The sequence below is a fragment of the Drosophila grimshawi genome, unplaced genomic scaffold, assembly GCF_018153295.1.
Source record: "Drosophila grimshawi isolate 15287-2541.00 unplaced genomic scaffold, ASM1815329v1 contig_44, whole genome shotgun sequence".
Lineage (NCBI taxonomy): Eukaryota > Metazoa > Arthropoda > Insecta > Diptera > Drosophilidae > Drosophila > Drosophila grimshawi.
Genome location: NW_025063240.1, coordinates 3,837,155 through 3,853,778, shown reverse-complemented (window position 1 = coordinate 3,853,778; position 16,624 = coordinate 3,837,155). Strand labels below are relative to the sequence as shown.

Genomic DNA, 16,624 nt, shown 5'->3' with positions numbered 1-16,624 from the left:
CAAAAGGAGGACGACGAAATTGCCGGGGTTGGCCGCAGACAAACGAATACATACACATAGACCGCGGCGACGAAGGGGCGGGCGAATGGACGAACAAACGAATCAACGAATGAACGAACGAACGAGCGAAACGATTGCAAAAAAAATGAAGAAGAAGACGACGACGAGGAAAACGGGGCTGGCTCCCCACGCGACGGATTAAAAAGGATACGACGACTTCGAAATTGCGATATATATATATAAATATGCACTAACTAGACTCGATACTAGTGCTACAGACTAGATCTACATGGGTCTCTTAATCGGTATATACATATGTATGCACATGTATATGTATATACATATATATATATATCTATATGTATATGTAAAAATGTTGCTAGTCGGAAAAGCGTCTGCGAAAAACTAACGTCGGCTAACTGTATTGTGAGACTGACTACTGAGGATTACTAAAGGCGTCGACAGAGCCACAGCGGCGTCAGATGAGAGAGTAACAGCGAGATAGAGAGAGAGAGAGAGTGACAACGACCCTCCGAACAGTGAGAGAGGGTATAAAAAGAGAGCGAAAGCGAGAGAGACTTGCTCAGATGGGACAGACAGATGTGTGTGAGTGTTGTTTTTCGAGTTGCCTGTGCCCCGGTGGTTGCTTCTTCAAGTTGCAGACTTGCAATTGCAACTGCAACAATGCAACTGCATTGCAGGACAGCTGCTGCAGCAACGGCTGCTCCAGCTCCCGTTTATTATGGCCAGGTCAACAGCAGACTGCAGCAGTAATTTCAGTTCATTTAATTAATATCGCAATTGTCTGGCTAAATAGTTTTATGTGTCCATTAAAGTCATTACAATTGAAAGTACGAGTACCATTAACAACAATTGCCGAGAGCCACTGAGAGAGAGCACTTTGCTATTGTTGTTGTTTTGGAGCGCAAAGGGGGGCTCAGACAGAGACAGAGAGGGAGTGAGAGAGAGAGAGAGAGAGAGAGCGTTTACTTAAGGGTAGATGTGAATGCCGTCGCACAGTTGCGAGTAATGCGATAAACATGAGCGAAACGAATCCGGAATGTGTGTCTTGGGCTTGCCAAAGGAAAACAGCTTTAGAGTGCTCCTTAAGATGCTGCACAGACAAAAGGACAAGACTTAAGGGCAATTTATTGCACACCCTTATTTGCCAGCCAAAATTGGGGTGAACTGAGCGCGAGCCAGCCAACTGAGCGAAAGAGCGAACGTGTGCGGCATGGCATTGCCAACTTCAATTGTAGCCAATTACACAGAGAGAAATTAATTACAAATCTACATTAATTCTTGGCAATAATAAGCTGATTTGAGTTGAGTATCAGACTTGATTTCTCATTTGTAAATAATATGAAGACTTGATTTATTTGTATGTATTGCAATTTACTTATAATTAAAGTGTGTATAAATATAAGACTTGATTTGAAATTATGTTATTTATTATTTGAAAATTATATATATTTTACGTGATTTATTCCTATTTATTTTTTATAAATTATATGATGCACTTATTAATTATTATATATTATTAGAGTGTGTATAAAAATGTTGCAGTAAACAAACGATTGCATTGTCGCAATAAGCACTGTATTTGATAAGGCATTAGGTAATTAAATTATACATTTTTGTTATTGAAAAACAATAACTATTTATTGCTTATTGCTAATTGCTAAAAAAAAACTTCAAGCATGTTGCAAAATTTTGGCAGTTTTATTTTTATTGCAAAACTGTTTGCAACAATAAAATCAAATAATATTTGTATCTAAACTAATTAATTATTTTTCGCCTTTTCTATTTCTTTTTTTTTAAGGTTTGTAGCACACATATGTATATATTTAGATAGCCCACATAATACACAGGTTGTCAACATTAACAAATCATTTTGCACACAATTCCCAGGCGTACAGTTCTTATTTCCAGTCGTAACCCTGTTTGAGACCTAGTCGAGACCATGCAAAGCCCATAAAGTGTTGAATTGTAAAGTTCGTGGAGCACTCCTTGCCACGAGCTGTGCGTGCTCGAGTGTCTGCGGGATAGGCCTCTGTTTGGTGTACTTTCTATGGCCCCGTTGCATGCAATGCACCCACCCACAACAACAACAGCCACAACAGCGACAACCACTTGACGAGGTTGCCCTCCTCTTCTCGTTGAGACATCCACATTGAGTTCGCCTTCGACTCCAATTCTAGAGCGCGCTTTTCAAATATATAGACACAAGTATTTATTAATCACAAACAACAACAACAACAACAATAGTAACAATAACAAGAAGTGAGCGGCGCGGGTAATTGCCAACTGCATACTGCAAACTGTAATTGTGAGACGACACCGCAAACATTGCCACCCACTGCCCCACCAGCTCCTCCCTTTACCTTTTCTCACTCACTTCTAGCCGTTTCTCTGTGCATATTATTGTGTGAAAAAAGAGCTAAAAAAAAGAAGTTCAAACATTGAATGCGCTTCTCATGGATAATAATAATAATAATTTTAGTTTTTTATTTATTTTTTTTGAAGCGCAGACCAAGACAAGTGGATAAGTTACACTGTGCGGTAGGCAGAGGGTGCGGGGAATTTGACAAAGTGTGGGAGCTAGCAGCAGTGAGTGCACGACCCTTCCTCCCCCTCCATTGAAATGGGTCAAACGCATTAGCCGCACGACAATGCAGCGCAGAAGAGTGCATCAAAAATGCAACTTGCAACCAACTTTGAACTAGATAAAAAGACAGACAGAACCAAAAACAAAAAAACAAACAAACAGCAGACAGATGGAATAACATCAAACTCACACAATGCGCTCAAGTGTAAACAAAAGCGCAGCAGCTAAGCAGAAATAAAAGCAGAATCCTCAACGCATCTCACAGAATTATCAACGAAATGAACTCGAAATGAAAATGGAAAATGGAGCTGCTGGCAGCCATAAAGACAATCAGACTAGGGCGTGGAAGAGGATGAGACGACCAACTTCGAGTGGGCAAATGCCAGAGCTGAAAACAAAATTTCCATTTTTGGTCTCTCTCTCTCTCTCTCTGTGTTGTGGCTGTCAAAACATTCGTTGCAAGATGACAAGTTATTAGCTGGCCGAGTGGTGTATTTGAGATGAGTTAAGATGATTTGACTGCACAGCAATCATAGCTGGCCAAGTTGTCTTTTGTTCGTTGCCAGCTAATTAAGTATGTAAAATAATCGAAGCTGTTGCGTTACCAAGGAACAAGAGGCAAATCTAGGAGACTCTAGGAGAATAGAATGCATCCCCATCAGTCAGTTGCACAAAAGTTGTGAAAATAGAGCAGCTGCCAGTCGAGTCAAGTAAATCCCCCTGGTCATGCTCGCACTGTGCCGCTTTGTCATCCGTGTAAAAGTCAGCAAACGCTAAAGAGCTCACCAGCAGTGGGTGTGCGAGGAGAGAAGGGTGGAGCAGAAGAATTGAAACAGCGCACAGAGTGCACTTTATGATGCAGAACATGCTGGAGAACATGCATATGGCATGGAGGAGGCGCCTGAAAATACGGTCTTTGACTCATTTTGAAAACAGCCGCAATGTCATATTAAAATGTCAAATACCCTTGTGTAAAGCTGTGTCTAGATATAAATATATATTTCATTTATATAAGATAGTGTAGTAAAGCTTGTAAATAGTTAAGCATTGACATTCTAATAAGGCAGCACAAGTAATAACATTTTCTATAAAATGCAGAAAACACAAGTGTTTTTTATGCTTACAAAAATCATATTATATCATGCATATATCTCTCTAACTTCCTTAACTTATCTGCCTTGCACTTGACAACAAATCTTATCGGCACTCTTATGATGAACAAACGATTTTTAATGCCTACAAAAACTGATTGTTTAATACTAAGAATCATCAAACAAAAAACTAAAAGATTAAAACTATTTAAACAAGTGGCACTTTTGAAACCCAAGTTTAATAAAATTAGAATGTCTATAATAATAAAAATTAATTCTTAAGTACCTAAAGATACATTAAAAATTGAATTCGCAACCCAACTTTTGTATATGTAAATTGATTAGATTGATTTTTTAAGTCATTTTTTTATATGCTAAAGAAAGTTAAGTTTCACCAATACAAATATGACAATGACAAACTTAATCTGTAAGCGCTTAAACATTTAGTTTCCTAAGTATCTAAAGATACATAAAAATGTAGATAACTTTTAAATGTGTAAATAGATCAGTTTGATTTTCCAAGTCAGTTTTTGCTATTTGCTTGAGAAAGTGAAATTTCTGCCATACTCGGCTAAGAAAACATGACAAACTTTATCTGCAAGCGTTTAAGCTTTTATCAGATGTGCAATGAGATGCAAAAAAAAAAAAAAAAACAGAAAAACAAATATATGTACACTGAAAGAATAAGTGTGCTCATACACCAGAGCGTTGTGCCACTGGGAAAGATGTATGTGAACGCCCGCCAACCCCCCCAACATCCCACACCCAAATGCTCAGTCAGAGGCCCTCCAGTGAGCCCTGCAGTCACTCAGCTGGGAGCTGCAACGAGGACAAAGAGTAGGGCTGGGACAGGGACAGGGGCAGGGGCTTTGTGGCATATTCAGGACGATGACGTTTCGTTGTAGGTATAATAGGGAAAAGTGTGCAGAGATTTTCCATCATATTCGCAAATTTGAGTGAAGCGAATGAGAGATGTGAAAATGGGCGCACACACACAGAATACTCTTCAGCAGTCGCAGGCGGTTTTTGGTTGCATCAACGCGTCATCCCCAAATGTATAAATGTGTGTGTGTGTTGTTGTGTGTGTGTTGTTGTTGTGTGTGAGTGTTTTTGGGTGCGTTGCTGGTTGCTGGTTGCTGGCTCGTCTCTTTGTATGTGGTGGAATGCTTTTACAGTTTGTTAAACTCTATTTATAGAGCGTATGCGACGCGGCGGCCACAAGGAAAATCTGCGTTGTTGCCTTGATGTTGTTTTTGGTATATATATATATATATCTAAAGTATATATTTACATTAGACTGGTGTGTGTGTGTGTGTGTGGGGGCGCTTGTTGGCTTAGTTACGGAGAACGTGTTGCATGCTGTTAATATGACAAACACGAATCAAGACTTTAAAATGCTAGTCAAAAAAAGTATTTGGAAATGAAGCTTGTGCTCCAATTTGTCACGTCGAGTGGCAGCATCAGCAGCGACAGCGGCAGCGGCAGCATCCCAAGTGTGGGGCAGAGAGCATGTTAATTGGGTGGCGTAATTAAAATGCACAGACTCAGAGGCAGAGAGAAAGGTGTGTCTCGTTGGGGGTGTTGCAGACGACGCTGCGACGCAATTAACAGTAACTTGATTTACATGAAAGTGCCAATGAATGAGGCATGCAATAACTATAAAAGTGTGGTATATATGTACACACTATACCAATACATATATATATGTATACATCCTACTTGGGGTGTGGGTGATGCCTGACAAAACTGAATCCAAATCGATACAAGAGAGTCTGTTTGCCTTCCCACGGCCACACGATGAGAGCTCATTGACGATAATGATAATGATGTCTATAATGATGACGTTGACGATTTCTAGCCACAAACCGAGTGCACACAGTGCCTGGCTGTATGTAGTAATATAATCAGAGGTCCGGCAGGCAAAAGCAACTCTCTAAACAGCCAAAGAGAGTCATAATGCGAGCAACTAACTACTAAGTAGAAACTGCATTTGCAACTGCAACCACAACTTAGACCACAAATAACAAAAGCCAAACAGTAACAAGAAATCAAAGCACAATTAATCGCATCTCACGACGTTTGAATGCACTTTAAAATGGATTGAATTTCTCAATTAAATTGGAGCAAGGGAAATAAATGGAGAGTAGAAAATGGGTTTGAAAAAAACCTGTTGACTCATCTTTCAAAAAATCTGTGCTGATTAGGAAATTATTCCCACAGAATGCGTTGAAGAGTTGGGAGAATCCAAGATAGGCAAGAAATTTGAATATATTCATAGTGTTGAAGAGTTAAGTGATTTTGCTTAAGTTGAAATGAATGAAGCAATAAGCAAATGCTTTATAAAACTGGATATGACAATAAAACACAAAAGATTCACTCATCGAAATGCATTTAATACAAATATAGTCTTTCACATTATATTTTCTATGTACACAAGTATTTAAATAAATTATGTAATAAGGAAAAAATGTAATGATTAAGTGAATATGGTTGATAAGCAGCAAGCTGTGAAATGCAGACAATAATTATCAGGTTTCTACGAGGTATCTCTGTTGCTATTAATCATCTGTATCAATATGCCCCACTTGCCGGTTAGTGTATGCAACAACTGGTTGTCAGTGCTGGGCAGCAGCAGCAGCAGCAGCAGCTGGTGGACAAGTGGACAGACGAGGAGAGCGGTAAACGGGCTATATAGTATGACGACGTTGCTGACAATCGATTAATGGGCCACATAAATGGCTATCTTCTGGTTGGTTGGTTGGTTGGCCGCTTCGCTGGCTTGTTAGCTGTTCTTGTTGCTGTTGTTATTGTTGTTGCTGGTTGACCAACTTGGCGGTTTGTTGGGTCTAAAAATTAAATTCGCTTTCAATTTGCATGTTTTCGTTTTACGCTTTTCGTCGGTTTCGCTTTTAAAAACTTTTGTATGAATGAAATCGACATAAGCAGCAGCTTTAAAAACAAAATACATGTAAATACTATATGGATTTGTATATGTATTTTCATATACGTATTTATTGTGGGCGTTTATTGAATGCGCTCACAGCGGCGCCGTTGCGACGACGCTTTTTGGAGTTTTTAGCTGTCGCTGCTGGTCACCAATCAACGGGGCATGCCAGAGAGAGAGGGAGGAAGAGGCACGCAGAGGGAAGTGCATTGACGTTGGCGAGTGGACAGCGACGGCAACAGCAACAGCGGCCACACAACTTGAGACTGCTGAGGCTGCAGCAGCTGAGAGAGCTAAGGTCAAGCCCCAAATGCCTCGGGCGATGAGTGATGAGCAATAGTTTTGTTGTTGCTGTTGCTGTTGCTGGCATGTGACACAAAGCCCAAATATTGAAACTGACAAGAAAAACCTAAAAATATAAATCGCAAAGCGTTTGTTGTTGATGCGCCTACACACAGATAAACGCACACACGCACACACACCAAAACACACGCACACACACCAACACACACACGCACACACACACCAACACACACACAGCTGTTAAATTTACGTGCTTTTAATTTTCGACAAAATTAAATTTGAATATTGTGCTTGGTGGCAAGGGGAAGAGGCGCCCAATGATGTCGCTGCACTCTAAGACCGCTAAAGTGTTGAACGGAGGCGGCACTGGGGTGTCGAGAGAGTGTGTATGTGTGTGTGTATGAGTGCGTGTGTTGTGTGCGTGAAAATTAAGCAACGACGCATTTTCTTGGCACCAGCAGCAATTGGGGCGTGCTATTGCTCGCTCGGAGAGAGTGCGTGGTGGAGTCAGCCGAAGGAAGTACCAAAAGATACTCGTGATACTCGAAAGATACTCTCGAGGGGCAGCAAGCATACAATTTAGGTCAATGTACAACAGCAACAACAACAGCAGCAACAACAATGACAGCAGCAACAACAATAAAAACCCAACACAACACTCGCCGTTCATCAAAATACGCTGCTCTTTTTTAATGTCTTTATAATTTTTTAACAAATTTCATTTTTCCTACAAAAAAAAAAAACGCAGCAGCAGCTACAACAACAAGAAAATAAGTCAATGCATCTTATTAATTGCTGTTTGAAAACAAATTTTCTTTTTTGCTCGGAATTTTATTTTAATGGCTGGCGCTGTTAATTGATTGACGGCTTTGGGCGGATCCGCGCGCCCTTAACAAATGACCCCAAAGAGGCGAAACATAAAAAACAAAGAAAAAAAAGTGCCACAAACCAAATGCAGCTGGTAATGATTGCAAAAGCACTGAAAACAGAAAACGGAAGTGCCTGTCAGTTGTTGCCAGCCACATTCCTAAAGCGTTTCCTACAACCCAAGTCACGATATATGCTTATAAGAGAGCACTTTGCTGCTTGTGAAGAACTCGAGCATTATGGAATTAGTGGAAGCAACTAGTAGACACAGTTTCCGCTTGCGGACGTGTCAGAGAGATAATGGACTTAATCTTATCTGTAGATAAGATTTACCAAATATTGACTTAAATTGATGATGCTAATGTTGAACTCGGACTTATTTGCATTGCTCTTGGGTGATGTTCTATGATGTACATATAAGCATGAAAATAGCAATTTCATTTTAGATTAGCATCATCATGCTGCTCTAGTCGAGGCACAGCTGTTAAATATATAATCGCCTTGCAGATGATAGTTAGTTAAATACGAAACTAAGTTCTGTAGTTCTCAGTACTTCACACAGGCGGACATGGCTAAATCGCCTTGACTTTGATGCTGATCAAGAATATATATAATTTATGGTGTCGGAAATGCTTTCTATTTCCTGTTTTCTGCACAACTTCATTCACTCTTCTACCCAAATTGAACGCTTGTATAATAATTATACTAATAAGTTCTTGAGCATCTGATTTTAAAGTGTGTTAATAAAAAGATAATTTGTTTTTCTGTTATTATATTTTTTCTATATTATAATATATGTCAACGGTTTCCACACCAAATTGAACAACGTGGGTTTAAATGGTGTCCAACAGTGAACTCTGCACCACTAAAAACACTGTTTAATATGATTTAAATTCAGCTCTAAAACACTATGACATTTTTAACACCTATGAAATTGGTGTTTTAATGCGATTTTCACAACTCTTCGACTATTCTTTATCTTAGATGAGACATATAAATTTGCTGTTAGCTGCTTTATGGGCACGGTTTTTTGGTTCATAATAACGAGCAGTTTAAGTAACTGGTCTGGTTTATACTTTTCCATAATGAAATCAAATCAAATGCAAATCCCACAGTTATTTTTTGTTTTTGTTCATTTTTGGTTCTTCTTTATTTGCCCAAAAAGCCAACTAACGCGGACTTTTTGCCATTTTTGGGTCACGCATTGCGCAGGCGCGACTGGACTGAAGAACTTAGCCGATGATCGTGAAAGGCATGTTGCATGCTTTTGTTGTTGTTGTTGTCGTTGAACTGACATGAAAACAAACGCAGCACGAGTCGGAAGTTGGCAACAATAATAACGAGCCACAAACAAAATGTACAATTTTTACAATCTTTACAGTTAGTGTAACAGTTGAATTTACATGGTCCATCAATCATTGTCAGAGCTATAAACTGACATATGGTAAATGCAACAGAGTTTAACCAAATTGATTACATTGTGCGTCTTTATGTAGTCGAAAACTAATCCGCTAAGACTGAGGACTTAAGCTTGCTGGTTTTGTTTGGCAAAGCGCTTTTGCCATGTGAAATTCGCATAGGAAGCGAAGGCCAACAACAATATGAATAAAAAACAAAACAACAAAAGCAACAACAACAACAACTTTAACAGCTCCGAACGCCAATGGCATTGTTTATTAAACATATCAAAATGATATAGCCAAGTGATTTTAATTATTATTCTTTGCTGCTGGTTGCACGATGATCTCATTTTTCAATTGAAAACTTTGGCGGCTCATGTGAAAAGTTTTTGTTTATCATATGCGTAAAAAAAATACACACATATGTATTTATTCATATCTATATATATTTTTTACGAGCTGTAGTTTAAACCGCTTTTGGGGGGACTCAGTCTTCCGCCTGCTTGTTGCACGCTTAGATCAGCACCGCTGCCTGGACACCGCCCACCCCGTTTTCCACGCCTCCCATCCCCCACTCTTTAGCGCACAGTGCATGTCCATTTAGCATAACTTTTAATTAAAAATTACAACAGAAAGAAATAATTAAAGAAAAAACTTTTGCAGCACGCATGTTTTGAAATTAGGAGCCACAGTCTGCCCCCTAGCAACAACAACAATGACACCAACATCAGCAACTACAACGCATGTTGCATGCAAATGAAGAGAGTACTAAAATTATCTTTGGATATAGTAAGCGTGTCTCAACCGAACTTTAAATACACTTAACCCTGCAGAGCGTATCATATAATTTATTCGTAAAATTTGTGATGCATTCAAGGTTACGTCTTCCACACCATAAATTATATATATATTCTCGATCAACATTACTAGCAAATTCCTCCCCGAGTATCACTATAAATATTTCATAGGAACAATCGATCAGTTTCTTAAACATATATATAAATTTACATGTCGACAAGTTGACTCCAGTCTGCAAGGGTATTTAATGTTCGTTCTTTCATAAATATATATTTATATATGAGCCGAAGTTTAAGTACACTTTTATTATAATATTAGAGCAGACGGCTGTGCAGTTATATAATTTACATTCATGGCTAAAAATTGCCTGTGTATAATTAACTTACTATTGAACAATGCATATTTAAATAAATAACCGTGTAAAGAGTTGTTTATGAAATACTTTTAGCCCCAACAAGAGCAACAGTGTATATTTACAAGGGCAAAAAAGCAGACAGCTTTATGCATTTGATAATATACAAATCATTCAGAACACACCTTAATTTTATAGTTCTTTTCCAACTACTGGCAATTGCTTAAGTCATTTTATTCATTAAAATTGTATACATATGTCTAACTTTTATTGGCGACTGTACGCAAATACTTATCTAAAATTCTAATATATGACATTTTTTAAGTAAGTAATTCCATGGAATTTTGCAATAGAACACGTAAGTCGATAAAAACACTCAGTCTGAGAAAAGTAGAAAAAAAGTTGCGTATTAAATAAACTATTCATTCTTGCATTGCATTTCTACATAATAATACTTGTATTTTTAACTCTTTCATTTTTTCTGATTACTTTCCAGTGTGAAGTGTTTTATTGAGTGTGCTGTATTTATAGCTGGTCAATTTCCTGCAAACACAGTTGCTACAAAAGTGCTTGGACACTCTTTTTTGAGTGTCAATTTCACCCACTTACTGAGTACATATGTTTTTTCTCCTCCCTCTTTCTTTGATGTATGTAGTTAGTGCACACCCAAGAGAAAATAAGAGCGTTGCTCAGCATCCCATCCCTTTGTGCTAGTAACTATCGCTCATTCACAATCGCAGTGCTTCCCCCTTCACCTCCACCTCCACCGACACTGTCATAGTCGTGATGAGCCGCTTAAAAGGGGCGTATAAAATTAATAGACTCTCCAAGTCGCTTAATTATCTCACTCAGCAGACATTTGAAAATGGGCAAATGTTTTGCTTTTTCCTTTTTCTTTTCTCGTTTTTCGTTTTCTTTCTATGCAGGCATTTCCATAGCAGACACACAGCCGGAGCTGCTGGCTGGCTTTATTAGTTGATGATAACTTGGCTAATGAGTTGTTGGACTGGCAGCGGCACTACTAGGCGAAAAGCCAACGACATTGTGAATTGTGTTGGTTGACCAAAAAAGCAACAGCAACAAAACGCAACAACCACGACAACAACTTTATTTGAGCTGCCCGCGCATTTTCAACGTTTTCATCTTGAGAATTTTTTTGTTGTATATTTAATGCTTAAGCGAAGGTGAACAACGCCAAATATTTTGCACAAGAACCTTTCAAGACGATCTCGGCTGCTGCTGCTGCTGCTGCTAAGTGGAGGTTAAGCGGGCAGCCAAAAAAAAAAAAAAAACAGAAAAATAGAAGAAAAAACAAAAATAAAAAAAAAAAACAAAAGCAGAAAACAACAGTTAGTAAAGATAACTGAACAACACTTGCGCTTATTTGCGTAAATGGGTTCAACGCTGGGCATGACCACAAGGCAAAACAAACCCAATTAACCCACAACTTGGCTATCTTTCTGGTGTTGTAGTTGCCGTGTTTGTAGCTAAATTATGTGTAGATGTTTTTGTATCTATGAATCTCAATGCCGATATGTGTCGCTGGCTCCGTGTCAATTTATCTTTGGGTACTTTGCGTGTTTGCTTTGCATTTAGTGCGGGTAATCTCTGATTTCATTTGTGTATAGCAGTTAGTTAGCGCTGGGGAGAGTCAGGTCGTAACAAATGATTTAACTATCTATGTATGCATGCACATATAAAAGATATATTAAATGAACTGATTGCGGTTACGGTTAAAATTACACACTTGCGGCTGGAAAATCGGTGAAAAGTTGTTGATTGGCATTTTAACAGGCTCGTAACTGGGATTTATGTCTTTAGCTAGGTTTTAAAAATGCACTTCGCCGATTGACGATGTAATTGAAATATTTTATTATTATATGGGCGAAAGTTAAATTTTCCTTCGTTAAATTTCAAATAGTTTTATATATACAAACTCATTTACCAGGATTTAAATTTTTATCTGAGTTTTACAAGATTTACTCCGCCCATTAAAGATTTATTTAAATATTATTATATGGTCGAGGGTTAAATATTATTCCGATCGAAATATAGCGTAATAGAAGTAATACAAACTACACACTATGTTTCTAGCTGAGCTTTAAAAAACATTACTTCCTCTATCAAAGAATTATTGAAATATCATTATAAGTTAAATTTAGCTCCGTTGGATTTCGAAATGTTTAATATAGCACCATTGCTGAGAAATCTATAAGTTCTATTTCTAATTTTAGATTTCGTGGAATTCATGCTAAGATTTATTCATATTTTTCATTCGCAAATAGCTCATTAATATTTCTAATTTTAGAAACACCCATCATACTCGCATTATGATTTACTTAAGTAACGAAAAGACTTAATATTTATTTCGTATATCGTATATATGACTTGGGTATTTTATCGGTGTTTTTTTGTTTTTTTTGGGTCATGGTGACGCCCTTGGCACAAACCGTGCGCTTCTCTAGTCGCAAGTACAAGCGCAAGAAGAAGAAGCAGCAGCAGCGGCAGCATTAGCAGTTATAGTTGCCCCAAACTTGCCATTGAATTTCCGTTGTTAAATTCCTTGTTTTGAAGATTATTTTTATTTTTATTTTTTTATTTTTTTGTTGGGGACCCTTATCGGCTATAGTTTTGTGTGTGTGCCTGCTTATCAGCATTGGCAAGCCGAGTGTGTGATAAGGGAAAAACCAAAAGGAACAAAGGTGTAGCATAGAGCAAAGCAAACAAATGCGACTGCGACTGCGATCGATAAGCGTAAAAGGTGAGCTAAAAAAACTAACAAATGTGAGTCAGAGTTGCAAAAAAAGAATGGGTGTTGTGCCCCACTAAGCTTAACTTGGAGATACCCTGTAGACAGCATTGATATACATTTGTAGTAACATAAAGCAAGCAGTGCATAATTAATGGAAACAATCTTGATCTGTGTTAGCTGATAAGACACATCAACTTTGATAACTACCAAGGCTTGTAAATCGATTCTTATAAATGTTAAGAAAAGTGTTGAAGTTATCTATCAAATTAATTATTATCTTATCTTATATCTTCACAACTTCAAAATGAAATACATTATTCAGCGAGGTGATCGCAAGCTTGTGCATTATTTTGGCCATGACTGTGACGCACACACACACACATGGACACAGGTAGAGCCGAGTCGAGAAATGCACATTAAATGAATGGGGTTGCAAAAACGAGAAGCCGAGCGCCTTAATGCCCTGCAGCCAATTTGACAGCTGGGCCGAGAGGACAACGCATGACGCAGCACGTTGACTCATTGCGCCCCCCTCCCCACTTCCCCCCAATCCTGCCACCACTCAAAAAGCAAAGAAAACAAGTTATGAACTCACCCTTCATCCAAATCGAATGGCAAACGCTTCAGCTCTGACATGTCCAGCTCCAGACGCAAATTGGAGACTTCGCAGAGCAGGCGATCACGTTCGAGGCTCAACTCCTTGATCCTGGCATGCAGCAAACTGTTCTCGTGCAGCAAATCCTCAACATTGAATTTGATTTGTGGTGCGGCTGGTGGTGCAAGTGGCACGGGCGCCGACACGGGACAAAGCATCGAGCTGGCCATGAGCAGCGATTGTGTCGTTTGATGCAGCAACAATTGTTGCTGCTGTTGCTGCTGGTGTTGTTGTTGCTGTTGATGCTGTTGCTGCTGCAGTTGTTGGTGCTGGTGCTGCTGCTGTTGTTGCATCTCAGTCAGGGCGTCAGGCTCGCTGCGCTTGGGGGACGAGGACAAGGTTTTGTATTCAGCCTCCGACATTGTTGAAATAAATGTGTGAAAAGCAACTCTCGAATGAACTTATATTATTATTATGGAGTTGAACAGAACATCGCGCCACGCAAACGCACTCGCGACCAACAGCGAGAAGACAGAGAACAGCGCGAGAGAGAAAGATATGAAATACAACAGCAACTTTGAATATCAAAAAAAATAAAAGGCGAACGAAAGAACACAAAACACGACCGAAAGCGACGCCGCCGCAGTTTGAAGCGACAAAAGTGTGCTTTGATTTGAACTTCACTCGCTGCTGCACTTGACGCACTCTCACTAAATTTATATGTATGTGTATTGCTTTTGTAATATAAATATTTATTATTTATTGTTGCACTTGTCTCGTCTGCTCTTTGACAACTAATTCAATTTTTATTTTTATTTTTTTTTGGATATTTATACCATGCGCGAACGACGTGCTACTTGATCCACGGACAACAAAAACGAATACACGAATACGGCGAGCGATGTGACCGTAGCTACTAAGTTCAAATATACACAATGCTTTCGACAAAAAATACCGATCAAATATACTGTAAAATGCAATGATTATCGTGACAGTGCCAGCGCTAGCTATAAATTGTCAGCTGTTAAAGTACAAGTGTTGAAATCGCGCCTGCTGTTAAATTATTTAAAATTGTTGAAAAGACTAACCAAAACGTAAATCAATTATATTTTTCTGTTTTATTATATTTAAAGTGTGAGAGCTGCTACGTCTCTGAGGGCAGATGAGGGGCAGGCGGCGGCATAGCCATTGTCGATTGTTGTGATTGTTGCGATTCACTTTTGCGCATGGAACGCTTGCGAACCCGTTTCGTCTCCTTGGCCCAGTCCATTTCATTGTAGGACTGCTCCGTGGCGCGCCAGTGCAACTCTTGTCGCTGCACCAGCTCCACATGCCGCTGCTCGAACTCCTTGTCGGGCGGCAGGAGGAGCTCCCAACGTTTTGTTGTATTCACCCGCGCCACGGTGCTGAGCACATCCAACGTCTCCGCCGGCGGCAATTGGGTGGCGGTCATCACCTGATTCCGATGCAAGCACTGCGTTCGCGAGAATCTATAAAGCTATAAGACCGAGAGGAATACTCATGAATAAGTGGACCACTTCACATTAACTCATGGCTTACGATATAATCCCGGGCGCGTATCATTTGTTCCGCCGTAACGCCGTTGGCATGTGACAGCATCTTCTCGGGATAGACCAGCTCCGACTTGGGCACCCAGTTGCCGTGCAGCAGAATTCCCACTTGTGGCAGCAACGCGAGCACTTTATCCGCATTCACATGCGGATCAACGTGCTCGCAGAGGATGTTCAATAGATCCGAAAACGAGAGCATCCGGGCATCCTTGAGCAGCACACGCAACTGATCCAGCAGCGCCAGCGTCTTCAGCATTGCCTTGTTGTAAACGGGCAGCACATTCGCCTCGTCCACCTGTTGCACATGCTCGTCGTGAGGCAGCAGCTTGTTTAGATATTCGCCGGCTGGCAGCGAAAGCGACTGATTCGCTTGATGATTCGTGGTGAAGAGTTTCTGGCGTTCCAGTTGCGCTATGGGTTTATCCCTGGAATGCCAATATGTCTCGCACCACGGCTCCTCTGAGATGCGTTGCATAAATGAATCGTAGGTGCCGCGTTGCTCCTTTGTCTTCTTGCCAGCGGCGGCTCCGGCACCAGTACCACGTGCAAATTTCACGGTGACCTGCTGAGCCACTTCCTCATCGTCCACATCCTCGGTTTGGGCCTTTTGCTCCGCCTTGCGTCGTTTGTCCTCCTTGTCGAAATAGTTGAGCGAGGGACGCAGTTGCACAATGCTCGCCAACGGCGACAAATGCATCTCTTTGTCCATATAGATGCCCACCACATACTTGGATATGTCCGTCAGGGATCGGGTGCTGGTAAACGCCTGTTTATCCATTACGCCACGCTTATACGTCGGCCGTTCACCGCCCTTGGGCGTGGCAGCGCCATACGTGTTCTTGCCATCTGCCGCCACAGCGAATTGTTCGCCCTTGAAACGATCGTAGCTTTTGGACTCAATGTTCAACCCAAAATCCACTTTGACTTCTTGTGTGAAGGGTTTCACACAACAATTGACGACGATGGCATCGTCCAGATTTGGCAGTTCGGTTTTTGTGGGGTACTGGAAGAGGTAGAGATTGTCCTGCAGGTTCTTCGATAGAAACACTGGGATCTCCTCCACAATGGGATCCTCCTCGTCGTCCATTTCAGTTAGGAATTAATACTTTAATTTGTTATTATCTGCTAGAAATCATGCGGCGATGTTTCCAATCTGACCAGATTCTATTTAACTAAATACACTAACTAGCTGTGGCGGTATATCGGTTTTCACGTCAGCGCTGCCAGATGTGCGAATCGACCGATTACTCGATTATTCACATTTCAAATAGAGCCGTTGGGCGCGCGCAAACTGCTTCAACTTTTGATCTCTGAAGTCACACTGCAGTCAGCATTTAATTGAG

At 40.1% G+C, this 16,624-nt stretch overlaps 1 protein-coding gene across 1 annotated transcript; it reads right to left on the bottom strand.

Moving 5' to 3' along the window:
* Positions 1–14,809: 14,809 nt before the first annotated feature.
* On the bottom strand, positions 14,810–16,441 carry LOC6556461 (DNA-directed RNA polymerase III subunit RPC5). Its single transcript, XM_001985293.3, has 2 exons — positions 15,271–16,441; positions 14,810–15,208 (listed from the first exon to the last, which is right to left on the bottom strand). The coding sequence occupies exons 1-2, from the start codon at positions 16,366–16,368 to the stop codon at positions 14,855–14,857; spliced, it is 1,452 nt and encodes a 483-aa protein (XP_001985329.1). The 5' UTR covers positions 16,369–16,441; the 3' UTR covers positions 14,810–14,854.
* Positions 16,442–16,624: the final 183 nt, after the last annotated feature.